This window comes from Hibiscus syriacus, unplaced genomic scaffold (genome assembly GCF_006381635.1).
Source record: "Hibiscus syriacus cultivar Baekdansim isolate YM2019G1 unplaced genomic scaffold, ASM638163v2 tig00016637_pilon, whole genome shotgun sequence".
In the NCBI taxonomy this organism is placed as follows: domain Eukaryota; kingdom Viridiplantae; phylum Streptophyta; class Magnoliopsida; order Malvales; family Malvaceae; genus Hibiscus; species Hibiscus syriacus.
Genome location: NW_024062389.1, coordinates 501,051 through 518,528, shown reverse-complemented (window position 1 = coordinate 518,528; position 17,478 = coordinate 501,051). Strand labels below are relative to the sequence as shown.

The 17,478-nt window shown below is 38.5% G+C and overlaps 1 protein-coding gene across 1 annotated transcript; it reads right to left on the bottom strand.

The window, feature by feature from the left end:
* Positions 1-14,833: 14,833 nt before the first annotated feature.
* LOC120208568 (putative disease resistance protein RGA3) lies at positions 14,834-17,088 on the bottom strand. Its single transcript, XM_039207798.1, has one exon. It carries the CDS (start codon positions 16,928-16,930, stop codon positions 14,834-14,836), a length of 2,097 nt encoding a protein of 698 aa, XP_039063729.1. The 5' UTR covers positions 16,931-17,088.
* Between the last annotated feature and the right edge of the window lie 390 nt (positions 17,089-17,478).

Sequence of the window (17,478 nt, the reverse complement as noted above, 5' to 3'; positions counted from 1 at the left end):
GATTAAACCAAACTTTCACAATTGACCTTAAAACTTGAACATAGCAAGGGCCTTGAACACTAGATATCGTTGTGCTGAAACAATAAGAAAACATGGGGACAATCGAAGAAACAGCACCGAAAACAATCCACTCAGACCAAACATAAATTAACTTCCCAGAGATAAACCTTGAAGCTAGTGATATAAAAATTTTGTCAATCCATAAACCTATATCCACTATATGATAGTGGAACAAACGACAACTTGCTTGAAACCAACCCCCTGAAGACCACGACCCCAAGAGACAACAATTTGTAACGATAATCCACTTACCAGAGTGAAAGCTTCAAAGATACTCAAGCTGCACAAAATCTTTAATAATGTCTTCCTCATTACCCACAAACTGAATCCCTAAACTTCTCCCAAGTTCTAGTCTTTTTAGATTCTCGGGTCAGAATATGTCTTCTATTAGAGAGGCCTGATTCCGAAAGCGAATACCTAGAAATATCTATCTTGCTATCTCCAAAACCTTTCAATTTGTTTTTCTTTTTTTATTTCTCTTGATTCGACAGATAGAGCCATATTTCTTAACTAGTCTTGGCTGTAACTGGGATTGAGGGACCCTTCTTCCAGGCCTAGAGACATCAACGAAAGGAGAAAGAGCTCTAGTTTCATCCACCATGGGACTACGCGTGAGTTTGATCTCAACATTGTGAAGATCTGAAATAGGGACCCTAGGTTTATGTGGTTATAAGTTGATACCTCCTCTAATTTTGGGTTGATCGAACGTTGTAGATCCGAAACTCATATGTTCCATTTCCCTTACGGTGAAGTCACAATAATTTTTTGAAGATGTGGGTGTGCCAATATATAGTATAACAGTGGTGTCCCAAACTTACGATTTATGAAAATTACTCAAAGGGATAAAGAGCCTATGCTCTAACAAAAGAGTGATTCCATTGTATCTTAATAAGCTGGTACAGACTATTTCATTTGTTGCTTGTATTGTATTTCTTAATTGATGTGTAATTGTTGATGGAAAGAATGAGGTTGTAATTATTTTATGTTGTTCATCTTTTTTGGTTTGGACATAGAGTTACCGTCCTTGTCTTACGAGTTGAAGGAGATAATCAATAGAGAGATAGCCCTTAAGTAGGCCTATAAATGAACTGAACGTTCAACGAACCGTTCATGAACCATGCGGCAGGAAGTTCGTTTATGTGCGTTTATTTATTAAATGAACGAACATGAACAAGATTTTTTGTTCGTTTAATTAAATGAACAAACATGAACATAGGTCTCGTTCGTTCATTTACGTTCGTGAATGTTCGGTTATGTTTGTTTGGTTATGTTCGTTTATGTTCGTTCGATTATGTTCGTTTATGTTCATTCATTTATGTTTAACACAATCTTCTTAAATCAATTTTGGTGACCAATTTGTAAGTATCTTAAAAATATTAATATGATATTCTGATGACCAACTCCATAATTAACCCAATTTTATTTGGAGATTAAATCCAATATGTTAACCTGTGAGGCACCTCGCACTTATATTCATTTTCCCCTTTTTTTCCCAAACCTTATTGTTCACTGGAGAGTGGAGACGATCTCTGGAAGATTCAAAACAAGTTATATTATAGTGCAATATGAAGTTTTACAGGTCTTGTAACAACCCGAATATTTACAAAATAATATTAATTGAAATTGGAGGTAAATTGTGAAAATGGGTGAAATTAAGTGACTAAATTAAAATTTATGGAAACTTGTATGCCATTTTTGAAGTAAAGGAAATTCAGGGACTAAGCCTTGAATTTCCCCTAAAACTGTAGGTAGGCTTGATGATTTAAGCGTGATTTCTGATTTACAATCAGAAATCACAAATGCTATTTCTTCAATTTTCTTCCTCTCACACCTCCACTTTCAAGTCCGATCCAAACGCCGTCCGAATTCCGATCGTTGTTTTGAAACCACCGTTGTGTTCATCATCGAGCGAGGAACAAACCCTTCAAATTAATTGAAGCGAAACGCGGCCAAACGTCGGGAATTTCCAGTCAAAGTAGCGACGGTTTTGTTAGCTCTATCGCCGAGGAAATCTTAAATTCACCGTTGATCGTTGCTCCGTTTACGACACCTCCCGCACCATCGTGTTCCTTGTGCCGTTCCAAGTTCACCGGTGTCAACCTTGTCCGCCGTAGACGGCGGCGCGTGAGGAGGTGGTGCAGTCAAAGATTCGGCCGATTTGAAATCGAGCTCTTCGCCGTTCAAAAATTTGAACCGATCGTTGTAAGTATCTCAAAATCGCTCAAAATAATTTTTAGAAATTTTTCCGGGATTTTTAGGGCCCCGGAGGACGCCTCACGCGCCGCCGCAGGGCGAGTGGCTGTTGGAAACCGGTTTAACCAGTTTTCAACCGGTTCTGACCGATTTGACCGGTTTCAACCGGTTCGAACCGGTTTGACCGGTCTGAACCGGTTTGACCGGTCTGACCCGACCCGACCGTTGACCCGACCCGACCGTTGACCCGACCCGACCGGACCGTTGACCGTTGACTTTCTTTGACCAAAACTTAAAATGGCTTTGATCGAGCATTAAACGACCGTTAATCTTTTCCGAGTATACCTATCCTGATAGTTTTCGACGTGTCGAATCCGTTTCCGTGGTCAGTTTTGTCAAATTCGAATCCGAAGGTCTCCAAATCTACGGTCAAAGTGGTTGACTTTGACTTTTACCAAGAATTTGAATTTTCGGAAAGTCATACTTTATGTTTTTCGACGCCCTGATTCCGATTCCGCAATCCGTTTGGCCAAATTCAGACTCAAAATACCTCAAATTGATAGTCAAACCCGAAAAATGCTTATATACTTAAGAAGTTTAGCTTTGAACAATTAAATAGGATTTGGGACTGATAAATATTATTGTTTGAAGGTACAAGAGACTCTCCGGATCGTTCGACAGCTCGACCCAGCTCTTCTAGATCAGTTAAACCACGTGTGCCAGTATTCACCCGTTCGAAAACTGTAGCAGAGCGTGGTGAAACCAGCAATCAGTAGATTTGTTATTTGAATCTATTGTCGAGGTGTGTTCCCTACTTATTACTGAACTGTTTTATTGGTTTTAATATGTGGTACACCGAATTCATTGGTTATTGTTTTATTGATGCACCTATTTAATGTGACAATTTATGGAATATGGCTGCTATCAAATTTTTGTTTTGAAATGGTATATGATTACCATGTTTTTGGATTTATGGAATTTATGTCACGGTGCAATTGAATTTTGGAATTGAATTACGATGGAATAGCTCTGATCAAGCTAACTGGGCCTAATGTGACTCTTGAGGGCCCCAAGATGTTTCATTAGGTCGGCTTTCCTTTGCTGTGTGCTTAGGGTAAGCTATATGGACTTATTGACTTGGGCTTAAGGATACAAGCTTCAGAGCCTATCCTTAAGTCGGCTTTCTTTTTGCTATGTGCATAAAGTAAGCTATATGGAAAATAATTTTTGGGAACTACTGATGGTGTACCAGAAAAGGGTTTAAACTATGATTTTCAAAAAGTTAAACTCTTTTACGAATTTGTGAGATTACTGGACTATGATTTGTACCTATTGTGATTTTATGGAAATGTTGGGACACACTAAGCCTAGCTCACCTTTTGAAAATGTTTTCCCCCTTTCAGATACTGTTGGTTAGATACCTTGGTTCGAGCACTTGGAGGATCAACATATCTCTTGAAGTAAATCAGATTGTAATGTTTTTATCTGGCAAGTTGACTTTATTTTGGTGACATGGACCTTATTTTAAAATATCGGATTTTATAATGATAACTCTTTTGCTAATACTGCTCGGTTTATTGTGATATTGAATTTGAAGACATGTTTTAAATTAAATTATTATTTATTGGTACTATATTTACGAGTTGGATTTTGATAGTATAATTTGTTTATAATTTCATGTTATTTATAATGTGATTTTATATTGATGGAATAACGGTTTCGAAAAATGTCTTTAATAATCATAATGTGATCCACTAGACTTAGTCGAAACGCATAGGCCGGGTCTAGGGGGTTATATTTATTGGTATCAGAGCTTTTGGTTTTTAACCCTCGGACTGTGTATGAGTCCACATTGAAAATACGGTTTTGAAATATTTTACAAAACGAGTTACTAAGGCCATGTCACAAAGTTATTAAGATTTTAACTATGTTTGAGACTCCAAGTGCTTATCTAACCCTAAGTTTTATCTTCTGTAGTAAACTTGAGATCCATCAAAATGAGTGCTAGACGTGGTCGTCGAACTAGCCATGGACGAGGTTGAGTGGCTAGATTCGCAGATCCGATCGATGAGATACGGGTAGATCCCCCACCTCCGATAGGTGATCATGCTCCTACGACCCCAACGGATCTGCCTCCTGCCGCTGGTATTGGCATGACTACACCGATAATAGGAGCGACCGATATTGAGTCAGAGTCTACCGGAGTTGCTTTGGATGAGAATTTTGGTAGACAATTTTTGCAGTTAATACAGGGAGTAGTCAGAGCTACTGGTGTTGTATCTGAGGTTCCTTTTTCGCAGACTTTGATTGCCAATGGAGTTAGAACTTTTAGGGGACAGATAGGTAGAGCTCCTACTGAAGTTGAGGATTGGCTCCAGGATACAGAGAGACGCATGGATCAGTTGGGTTTGGACTCAACTAAGAGATATCAGGGTGTTGTGGCGATGTTAGATGGCAATGCCTACACTTGGTGGGAGTCAGTGACCAGTAGTGTTCCTACCGATCGTTTGACCTGGAATTTCTTTAAGGATCGCTTTCGGAGCCGTTTTCTGGGAGAGCGCTACTTAGCTCAGAGACGACAACAGTTTCAAGACCTGGTTCAGGGAGACATGACTGTTTCTGAATATGAGATCGAGTTCCTGAAGTTGCTGAAGTATGGATTCAGTATGGTACCTACGGAGAGAGATCGATGTCGTAAATTTGCCTTTGGACTCAGATACGAGCTGCGTAGGCAAGTTGTAACCCATCAGGATGAGATATTTGATGTGCTGGTGGGCAGAGCCAAAGATGCGGAAGAGGTGGAGGTTTTAGCTTCTGGTAGAGAGCGTGTTGATCAAGATCGATCTAAGAAATTTTCAGGCCCGATGGAGTCATCAGCACAGTCCAGAAAGAGGACTCGTACTTCAGCCCCTCAGAGAAGCAATACACGTTTCAGGCCTGCAGCATCCTCACCTTTAGCTGTCAGTCGAGGCGGTTCCTCGTCGTATTATAATGGGCCCCTTTGTGAGTATTGTGGTAAACAACACTCAGGAGAGTGTCGTAAGAAGATGGGTCTTTGCTATCAGTGTGGATCTAGTGGTCATTATCGGAGGGATTATCCTCAGTTAGTTTCGTTTGAGTAGACCACTACCCAAACTCCTGTGCGTTCGCAGACTACAGTACAGACCCCAATTAGAGATCGTAGTCAAGGAAAGACTCGAGGATCAGCGTCCAGGACAGACAGTAGAGCCCGACCTCAGCAAAATAGAGGGCCAACAGCTTCTGAGGCTAGACAGCCAGCTTTAGTTTATGCAACTAGACATCGTGATGACAGAGATGAGCCTGAGGTTATTGCAGGTACATTTACTATTTATTCTACCCCATACTTTGCATTATTGGACAATGGCTCCACTCACTCCTATGTATCGAGCTCAGTATCTCGAAACCTTCAGATTCCGATCGAGAACACTGAAAATACTGTTACAGTTACAAGTCCAGTAGGACAAGCGGTATTAGTGAATAAAGTATTTCAGCGTTGTCCTCTCGAGGTTCAGGGAGAAATTTTTCTCGCTGATCTTACGGAACTTCCTTTAGGGGAGTTCGATCTAATTCTTGGAATGGATTGGTTGAATAAACACAAGGTAAAGTTGGATTGCGAATACAAGCGGGCTACTCTGAAGACTTCAGATGGTCGGACTGTTGTGTTAATTGGTGAACGACGTGGTTATCTCTCCAATATAGTTTCAGCGATGGAAATTGATCATATGATCCGGAAGGGATATGAGACCTTCATTGTTTGTATTTTGAACACCAAAGGTGCATTGTCCACGATCGAGGAGATTCGTACAGTTAGCGAGTTTCCTGATGTTTTTCCGGAGGAGTTGCCTGGGTTACCTCCTGATAGAGAGGTAGAGTTCGAGATTGAGACTTATCTGGGATCTTCACCTATTTCTATGGCACCTTATCGTATGGCTCCAAAGGAACTTAAGGAGTTGAAAGTCCAATTGCAAGAATTATTCGATCGAGGATTTATCCGACATAGTACTTCACCATGGGGAGCTCCAGTTCTATTCGTGAAAAAGAAGGATAGGTCGCTAAGATTATGTATTGACTATCGGAAATTGAACAAGATGACGGTCAAGAATAAATACCCATTACCCAGGATTGATGACTTATTTGATCAATTGCGAGGAGCTACTGTATTCTCTAAGATTGATCTTCGTTCGGGGTATTATCAATTGAAAGTTAAAGGATCTGATGTTGTAAAAACGGCCATTCGCACTAGATATGGTCATTATGAATTTTTAGTGATGCCTTTTGGTTTGACGAACGCTCCTGCAGCTTTTATGGATTTGATGAATCGGGTGTTCCGACCATATTTGGATCAATTTGTGGTGGTCTTCATTGATGATATTCTGATCTATTCTCGTACTGAGGCAGAGCATGACGAGCATTTGAAGATCGTTCTGCGGACTTTGAGAGAGCTTCGTCTATATGCCAAACTAAGTAAGTGTGAGTTTTGGCTTCAAGAAGTGTCATTTCTGGGGCATATTATTTCTGCGCGAGGTGTTCAGGTTGATCCCAGCAAGATAGAGGCTATTATGAATTGGAAACAACCTAAGAACGTATCTGAAATCCGCAGTTTCTTGGGCTTGGCTAGTTATTATCGACGTTTTGTTGAGGGCTTCTCGATCATTGCTTCTCCTTTGACAAAGTTGTTAAGGAAGAATGTGCTGTTTGACTGGGGCGAGTCACAACAGGAGAGCTTTGAGAAATTAAAGGCGGTTTTGACTCAAGCACCGGTGTTGATTCAACCAGAGTTCGGGAAGGATTTTACAGTGTATAGTGATGCTTCACATTCAGGACTTGGTTGTGTTTTAATGCAGGAAAGTAAGGTGGTGGCTTATGCATCCCGTCAGCTGCGGCCGCATGAGAGTAACTATCCTACTCACGATTTAGAGTTGGCAGCAGTAATTTTTGCCTTGAAGATTTGGAGACACTATCTTTATGGAGAGAAGTGTTACATTTTCACAGATCATAAGAGCTTAAAGTATCTTCTGACCCAGAAGGAACTTAATTTGAGACAGCGTCGCTGGTTAGAGCTTCTAAAGGATTATGATTGCGTGATTGATTACCACCCTGGTAAAGCTAACATTGTAGCAGATGCTTTGAGTCGAAAGACGGTATCGGAGTTGAGGTCTTTAATGGCCAAGATGAATTTATATGACGATGGCACTTTGTTAGCAGAATTGCAAGTTAAGCCGACCTTGGTTGATGAGATCAAAGCTAAGCAGCCCCTTGATAGCTCCTTGCTTTCCATCTTTGAGCAAGTAGAGCAGGGGACAAACTCAGATTACGCAATTGATCAGGATGAAGTTTTATGCTTTAAAGGTAGATATTGTGTGCCTGATGATGCTGAGTTGAGGCAGACTATCCTTACTGAGGCTCATAGTAGTCCATATGCTATGCACCCCGGAGGAGATAAGATGTACCGGAATTTGAGAGAGAGGTATTATTGGATTGGTATGAAGAAAGACATATCTGACTTTGTGGCTAGGTGTTTGACTTGTCAGCAAGTTAAGGCAGAACATCAACATCCATCAGGTTTGTAACAGCCTATCAAGATTCCTGAATGGAAATGGGAGCGTATTACTATGGATTTTGTTACTGGCTTGCCTATGACTCATTCGAAAAAAGATTCAGTTTGGGTGATTGTTGACAGACTTACAAAGTCATCTCACTTCATTCCTGTGCGAGTAAATTATACTTTGGATAAGCTGGCAAGATTGTATATTTCAGAGATTGTCAGATTGCATGGTGTTCCATTGTCTATTATTTCTGATCGAGATCCGAGATTTACTTCGAGATTTTAGAAGGCGTTACATACGGCTTTGGGAACAAGATTGGATTATAGTACATCCTTTCATCCACAAACTGATGGTCAATCTGAGAGAGTAATTCAGATTCTGGAGGATATGTTGTGGGGTTGCGTAATCGATTTTCATGGTAGTTGGGAGAACTTTTTGCCGTTGGCTGAATTTGCTTACAATAACAGTTATCAGACCAGCATTTGTATGGCACCCTATGAAGCGCTCTATGGGCATAAATGTCGCACTCCGATCTGTTGGACTGAGTTGCGTGATAGGAAAACGTTGGGACCTGAGTTAGTGCGAGAGACGGAGGACACAGTCATATTAATCCGTGACCGTCTGAAAGAGGCATTTGATAGGCAGAAATCTTATGCAGATCAAAGAAGGAAGGATATACAGTTTGAAGTGGGAGATCGGGTCTTTTTGAAAGTTTCACCCTGGAAGAAAGTATTGAGATTCGGGCGTAAGGGTAAATTGAGTCCAAGATTTATTGGACCATTTCGTATCTTGAAGAAAATAGGACCTGTTGCATATCAGCTTGAGTTGCCTTCTGAGCTAAGTCGTATTCATGATGTCTTTCATGTATCAATGTTGAGGAGATACCATCCAGATCCAGGTCACATTATTCAGGTTGAAGAAGTAGAGCTGAGACCTGATTTGTCATATGAAGAGGAGCCCATTCAGATCTTAGAGAGAGATGAACGAGTTCTTCGGAATAGACGAATTCCAATGGTCAAAGTTCAGTGGAGTAATCGAGGCCTCTCAGAAGCTACTTGGGAGACATTGGAGTCAATGGAGGCTCAGTTTCCTCAACTATTCTCGTAAGGTAAATTTCGAGGACGAAATTTCTTGTAGAGGGGGAGAATTGTAACAACCCGAATATTTACAAAATAATATTAATTGAAATTGGAGGTAAATTGTGAAAATGGGTGAAATTAAGTGACTAAATTAAAATTTATGGAAACTTGTATGCCATTTTTGAAGTAAAGGAAATTCAGGGACCAAGCCCTGAATTTCCCCTAAAACTGTCGGTAGGCTTGATGATTTAAGCGTGATTTCTGATTTACAATCAGAAATCACAAATGCTATTTCTTCAATTTTCTTCCTCTCACACCTCCACTTTCAAGTCCGATCCAAACGTCGTCCGAATTCCGATCGTTGTTTTGAAACCACCGTTGTGTTCATCATCGAGCGAGGAACAAACCCTTCAAATTAATTGAAGCGAAACGCGGCCAAACGTCGGGAATTTCCAGTCAAAGTAGCGACGGTTTTGTTAGCTCTATCGCCGAGGAAATCTTAAATTCACCGCTGATCGTTGCTCTGTTTACGACACCTCCCGCACCATCGTGTTCCTTGTGCCGTTCCGAGTTCACCGGTGTCAACCTTGTCCGCCGTAGACGGCGGCGCGTGAGGAGGTGGTGCAGTCAAAGATTCGGCCGATTTGAAATCGAGCTCTTCGCCGTTCAAAAATTTGAACCGATCGTTGTAAGTATCTCGAAATCGCTCAAAATAATTTTTAGAAATTTTTCCGGGATTTTTAGGGCCCCGGAGGACGCCTCACGCGCCACAAGCGCCGCCGCAGGGCGAGTGGCTGCTGGAAACCGGTTTAACCAGTTTTCAACCGGTTCTGACCGGTTTGACCGGTTTCAACCGGTTCGAACCGGTTTGACCGGTCTGAACCGGTTTGACCAGTCTGACCCGACCCGACCGTTGACCCGACCCGACCGTTGACCCGACCCGACCGGACCGTTGACTTTCTTTGACCAAAACTTAAAATGGCTTTGATCGAGCATTAAACGACCGTTAATCTTTTCCGAGTATACCTATCCTGATAGTTTTCGACGTGTCGAATCCGTTTCCGTGGTCAGTTTTGTCAAATTCGAATCCGAAGGTCTCCAAATCTACGGTCAAAGTGGTTGACTTTGACTTTGACCAAGAATTTGAATTTTCGGAAAGTCATACTTTATGTTTTTCGACGCCCTGATTCCGATTCCGCAATCCGTTTGGCCAAATTCAGACTCGAAATACCTCAAATTGATAGTCAAACCCGAAAAATGCTTATATACTTAAGAAGTTTAGCTTTGAACAATTAAATAGGATTTGGGACTGATAAATATTATTGTTTGAAGGTACAAGAGACTCTCCGGATCGTTCGACAGCTCGACCCAGCTCTTCTAGATCAGTTAAACCACGTGTGCCAGTATTCACCCGTTCGAAAACTGTAGCAGAGCGTGGTGAAACCAGCAATCAGTAGATTTGTTATTTGAATCTATTGTCGAGGTGTGTTCCCTACTTATTACTGAACTGTTTTATTGGTTTTAATATGTGGTACACCGAATTCATTGGTTATTGTTTTATTGATGCACCTATTTAATGTGACAATTTATGGAATATGGCTGCTATCAATTTTTTGTTTTGAAATGGTATATGATTACCATGTTTTTGGATTTATGGAATTTATGCCACGGTGCAATTGAATTTTGGAATTGAATTACGATGGAATAGCTCTGAGCAAGCTAACTGGGCCTAATGTGACTCTTGAGGGCCCCAAGATGTTTCATTAGGTCGGCTTTCCTTTGCTGTGTGCTTAGGGTAAGCTATATGGACTTATTGACTTGGGCTTAAGGATACAAGCTTCAGAGCCTATCCTTAAGTCGGCTTTCTTTTTGCTATGTGCATAAAGTAAGCTATATGGAAAATAATTTTTGGGAACTACTGATGGTGTACCAGAAAAGGGTTTAAACTATGATTTTCAAAAAGTTAAACTCTTTTACGAATTTGTGAGATTACTGGACTATGATTTGTACCTATTGTGATTTTATGGAAATGTTGGGACACACTGAGCCTAGCTCACCTTTTGAAAATGTTTTCCCCCTTTCAGATACTGTTGGTTAGATACCTTGGTTCGAGCACTTGGAGGATCAACATATCTCTTGAAGTAAATCAGATTGTAATGTTTTTATCTGGCAAGTTGACTTTATTTTGGTGACATGGACCTTATTTTAAAATATCGGATTTTATAATGATAACTCTTTTGCTAATACTGCTCGGTTTATTGTGATATTGAATTTGAAGACATGTTTTAAATTAAATTATTATTTATTGGTATTATATTTACGAGTTGGATTTTGATAGTATAATTTGTTTATAATTTCATGTTATTTATAATGTGATTTTATATTGATGGAATAACGGTTTCGAAAAATGTCTTTAATAATCATAATGTGATCCACTAGACTTAGTCGAAACGCATAGGCCGGGTCTAGGGGGTTACAGGTCTGTTTTCATCTCTTTCTCTGTTTTATTTAACTTAATAGTTGATATGTAAAGTTATTGTGGGTATCTTCACATCTAAAACTCAAGAAAACATAATACTTCTTTCTAGAAATAGATGGGAAGATAAAGGTAAAATCGGAAGTATATGAGCATCAGTAAAAAGAAAAATATATAGAATTTGCCAGAAAACAAAACAAAGGTTTCTATGCAATTTCTGAAAAAGAGTGTAATAGCGGAAAATGATTGTTCATATGTAATCATGGAACACTAAGATAAATGTTATAGCGTTAAATTAAAATCGTGTGAATCATTTAATATCTTTAAAAGATCGATCGAAATATTTGATATCTTCAAACATTTCATCACTGCTAATAAGCTCTTACGCTATTTATCACTGTAGATTTGGTTGATTTGCATTGTCGACTATTTTTCATGAAAGAACAATGGAAGGTAGGGTCTCCAACGTTTATGTTCGTTTATGTTCGTGTTCATTTATGTTCGTGTTCGTTTATGTTCGTGTTCGTTTATGTTCGTTTATTTATTAAATGAACGAACGTGAACAAGTTATATTCATTAATAAACGAACATGAACAAAAAAATTTTTGTTCGTTTATGTTCGTGTTCGTTTATGTTCGTTTATTTATTAAATGAACGAACATGAACATACCTTCGTTCATGTGTGTTCGGTTCGTTTATAGGTCTACCCTTAAGTCTAAGAGAATCCTCTTTCAATCTTGCATGATGAATTATATAAGTACCCTTAAGGCTGATATTAAACTTATAATGATTGGGGCGAATCTATAACTTACTCAAAGTGGGCTTGTTTTTCTGCACTTATAGACTCTCTCTTTTTAGTCAACGGCCAAGATTTAGTTAAACGATGATGTACATCCATCCATGAAGTAATCTCTTTTTCTTTCCGACCTACTCCACGTGTTTAATTAATTTTATTTAATAAAACTAAGGGTAAATTACCTATTTGATAATTCACTTATTACTTAGTTTCTTTGTTAGTCATCAATTATTATTTTTTCCAAAATTATACCTAATATTATATTTTAGTTTTGTTTCGATTATCCGTCATTAAGAAAATTAACGGTGATACTGACTTGTCACCATAAGATAATATCCCATCAGAATTAAAAAAATAATAAAATGTCATGTCAATATTATTGTTAAGTTTTTAACAACAAATTATTAAAACAAAACCAAAATGTTTTGTAAAATAAATAAATAAATAGGTTAAACTATACATCATGTAAGCAAGTGAGTTTATACTTTTTAAATCTTTTAATTATTTATATTTTATTTATATTTGACTAAATATTATTTGGTTTTAATTTGTATATGTTTAAATAATTTGTGGATATTATAATATTGATTTACATGTTTAAAATGTGGTCAAAAGAAGAAATGTTGAGTAAATGATGATCTTATTTCATTTTATTTGATCGATCCATTAAAAATTATATTTTAACTAATTTTATTAAAATAATATTATGTTTTTTATAATTTTAATTTTTTATTAATTTTAAAGGTAGGAAGAATGATCCCTCCGCCGATGAGGGATTAAGAGTGGTAGGGGTGTTCTTTTTTTTTAACTGAATTAACCTATCAGACCAAATTAGTTCGGTTAATTCGATCGGTTACTGAATTAGTTTAATTGGGGAATGATTAATTTTTTTTTCAATATTCGATTAATGGTTAATTCAGTTCGAAATCAGTTAATTAACCGAATTGATTAAACATGAAATATATTATATATATTAAATACATATTTTAAGCTCAAACTCATTAAAAATTAATACTCAATTATTTTTAACCATAGTAAACTCAATAAATTATCAATAATGAATTAAAATTTTTAACCCAAATAAAAAATACTTCTATTATATTCAAATTAATCTAATTAAAAAATTATAAAAAAATCGGTTAATTCGGTTAACCGGTCGAAATAACCGAATTTTGTTCGGTTCGATTAAAATTTTCAAAAAAAAAATCGGTTCGGTTAACGGTTTAAAAAAAGTTTAATTAATTCGGTTTGGTTGCCGGCCAAATTAACCGTTTGAACACCCCTAGAGAGTAGGGAGTCACACGAATTAATTGTTCCATATTTACAACAATCAAGTTTCTATAATGTCACATTTTTTTTGCCCGGCAATAGAATTTTGTTATAATAAATGTACACACACTTAACCAAAAAGCAGAACCAAACTAAACAAAATGTTACAATAGCATCAAACTCTCCAATCCACGAAAGCTAGCGACACTGAACAAAAGGGAGCTCCACTTGAATGTAAAAATAGATTTAGATAGCTCAAAATGCTCAGTAACCAAGATCAAATTAAGCTTACTCTCGGCCGTTGTTTCTTCATCAAACAGGCATACTTCAAAAGCAATGGCTCACCACTTGGCTAATTTAAACTTTTCCAGAGAGATTTGATGGAGCATCAAAATAAATTACTATTTGGACTTACTCTCCCCAACCACCAAAGCAAAGCAAACCGCTTCAACAACTCGTATAGGGTAATCCCATCTCAACACCCATTCATCAGCAATTGTACAACAAACTTTTAATCAACAACTCATACGAGCACCAACAATCAATTCATTGAACAAATGCCACTGAAGATCTCGAGCAACTCCATCACACAAGGGCCCTGAACACTAGATATCGCTGTGCTGAAACAATAAGAAAACATGGTGACAATCGAAGAAACAGCACCGAAGACAAAGCGCAAAACAAACTCGCATGGAAGAAGAGAACCCCGAACACATGCAAAAAACTAGCAGAAAAAACTGTCATTATAATTAATAAAAGAAAATAAAAAGTGCCAGCTCAGCACTACTCCTAACAATAGCTATGTCTAGGATAAATGCAATGTATTTATTTGGAAAATTGAAACTGCCGTTGTGGTTAATAAAATTTTTAAATAATTATAAAGTTAGTTTGTAACCTTAATTATTATGATTAAAGCTATCCATTTGACCCATCAATAATGACCAAAACAAAAACGCTAAAATGGATGAGTGATCAGATAAGTAATTTATCCTAAACTTTATAAAACATCTTTGCCATGACAAAATTAAAGGTAAAGCTAAACAATTAAATGAAAAAAAAAAGTCGGGAATTGTGAATCCATTTTCATTAAAAATAATGATGAAGGGTGTAAAACCTTATCAAAACAATAGAGCAAACACTCTCACAACCTCATAACAATTCAGTTAGAGCCAACATATGTTGGGAAATTCGGATTTGCAGTCATAAAGCACAAAATGATTGGTGAATGGTAGGACTAAGAGTCTCATGATTACGGATTCGACCCTCTATTCCGTATCAGTGCTTCGTAGAGAGAGTCGAATTCGTCATCATAAGAAAGGAAATGATGTCTAATTCAAACATATATGGAATCTTGAAAGAAAATTGACACTTTATACCGATAATAAGGGGCTGATCAATCATCTTCAACTGAGATTATATTGCCATCCAAACTTATAAGAGAAACATGAGCAATCTTGGGCCAATCCACTCCAACGTCTTGTATGCATCTTTCACTTAAAACAGGACAACCTTCAATATGCAATCGTTTGAGGCGCTGCATGGTTTCTGGCAGACTTGATAATCGTCGGCAACGTACGATCTCAACTTTTTCAAGCGATGTGAGATCGTGCCACTCCGGTGAAGCTGTGAGGTTCTCACAATCTCTAATCATGACATTCTTCAAAGTGTTGGCAGATCGTCGTATAAGCCAACGGGGTAGATTCTCCAGCTTTGGTAAACATGTAGTTTCCAATGATAGAAGGCTGAAACGTTGATCATCATCATCATCTTCTTTCTCTTTGAATCCCAGCGGCTCACTCAAAACAAGTTTCTCACAAATCCCAATAACTAGAGTTTGTAATGCAGTAAGATTATTCAAACCATGTGGAAGTGATACCAAGTTCTTGCAACTGGCAACACCCAATGTATGAAGAGATGTGAGGTTTTGAATCCCTTCAAACAAATATTCCAGATTATCACAGCCCCATATGATCAAGAATTGAAGAGATTTCAAGTGTTCTAATCCATGACCATTAAGATCTCGTTGTTTTGTAGTTAATGATAAGAATATGAGACGGGTCATCTTCCTCATATCCTTAGGTAGCTCTTCAATTTGATCACAACCAGCAAAACCAAGACTGAGCAGATTCTGCAACTCGCAAATGGAGTTGGGGGGTTTCTTGATGTGGCGACAGTCACAAAGGTTGAGATGTCTTAAATGCTTCAAATTACCAATCCAGTTGGGCAACACCTCGAATGCAGACCCAAAAAGATCAAGCACCCTCAAAGGTTGGAACCTGCTGAGACAATTTTCATCCAAGAATTTGCTGGTTGCAGTCTTTCCCATATTTGGAAACCTTAGTGTACGCACATGTCCTAATTTACCAAGGAAATCGGAAGCACTTTCGTCGGAGGAATCGGAGTTTATGAGGCACAGATGCCGGATACTTGGGGAAATATTGTGCTTGAAAGTGTTTACCAAACGACACTCGTTCTTTGCTAACAATAAAGCCAGATCATGTAAAAGATCATGCATTTTGAATACACTATAAAGAAATGCCACATCAAAATCTTGAAAAAGAAATCTTGACAATAGTTCGTTCAAATACTGCCTACCAATATCAAACGGATTTTCATTTTCATCCGATGATTCAAGCAGACCATGAGCCATCCAAAATGAGATTAACCCAAACTCGGTAAATTCATAATCCTTGGGGAAGAGTGAGCAATAAGCAAAACATTGCTTCAACCGAGGAGACAGTTGATCATAACTTAGTTTCAGAACATAAACCATTTCATCATCTTTCTCCATTAATTTCCAAGTCTCACTATTTTTCACAAGTTCCCACTCCCGCTCTGCAGTTTTGGAGAAAAGCATACTCCCCAATGTCTTCAGTAGCAGTGGAACTCCATTGCATTTCTTGACAATTTCCTCGCCAATTTCCACAAGGTTTGGATGTTGTTTCTCTTCCCCTTTCTTGAAAGCAAATTTGAGAAACAAAGATAAAGATTTGTTGTAAGGAAGAGCTTTCAATTTGTGTGGGGAGACTGTACCTGTGATCTTTGCTACTTTATTGCTTCGAGTGGTAACAATGATTTTGCTTCCGGTAGCTCCTCCGGGTAATAACTGTTTCAGCTCCACCCATTTTTTGTTGTCTTCATTCCAGACATCATCTAACACAAGCAAATACCTTTTACCATTCAAGCAGTCTCGCAATGCCATCTGCAATTGCTGCAAGTTCATGCTTCCAAGGTCTCCATCACGACCCCTTTCGGCTTTAACGGCTTTAACGAGTTTTAGCACCAATAGTTGCAGATCAAAATCTTCGGAAACGCACACCCAGAGTTTCAACTCAAAGTGATTATGCACACAAATGTCATTGAAAACCAGTTTGGCAAGAGCCGTTTTCCCCAGACCTCCTAATCCAACTATGCCAGGCACGGGTATGTCTTCCTCATCAGCTGGATCATCTTGCGTTAACATGTTCACAATTTTTTTGTTTCTCGTCATCTCTGCCAATTACCTCCGATGCTTGCACGAAGGAGTGGGTCTCCCTGTCGAATCACCGGTCATGCCTAGGGCAATCATGTATCTCGGTGAGATGGAAGTTGTTTTTCAACTCAGCAAGATCATGGAAGGTCCGTTGTACTTCTTTAATCTTTTGAGCCACATTAACTCGAAAAGCGAGTGGGTTTGAACTTTAAAGGAAATAGCCTACCTTCTCTCCGATCCTACTCTCTTTCCGATCTTGCTTCCTCAGTGCTTCAATCTCGAATTCATCCAATACATCTTCTGTATCGTAACAGGCGTCCCTCAGCCTTTGTAGCCAAACCCGGAGTTGATTCCGATGAGCCTGTTTCTCTTCAGCATCTAAAAGCACAGCTTTGATGGTGGTTAACGTGCTTTCAAGCTTTTCAAGGTCCGCCCGAATGCCCCAAGCTAGGCTAAGTTCTTGGCTAGCAAGATCGCATAGTTTCGAAATGACATTTTCTGCAACGTTAAATACAAAGGATTCAGCCATGATTAAGACTGAAAAAAGAGAAATGCAAAGCAAAGTT

Bases quoted from the DNA above. Each gene is read 5' to 3' on its own strand.
- LOC120208568 (XM_039207798.1), bottom strand. From the start codon at position 16,930: ATGACGAGAAACAAAAAAATTGTGAACATGTTAACGCAAGATGATCCA.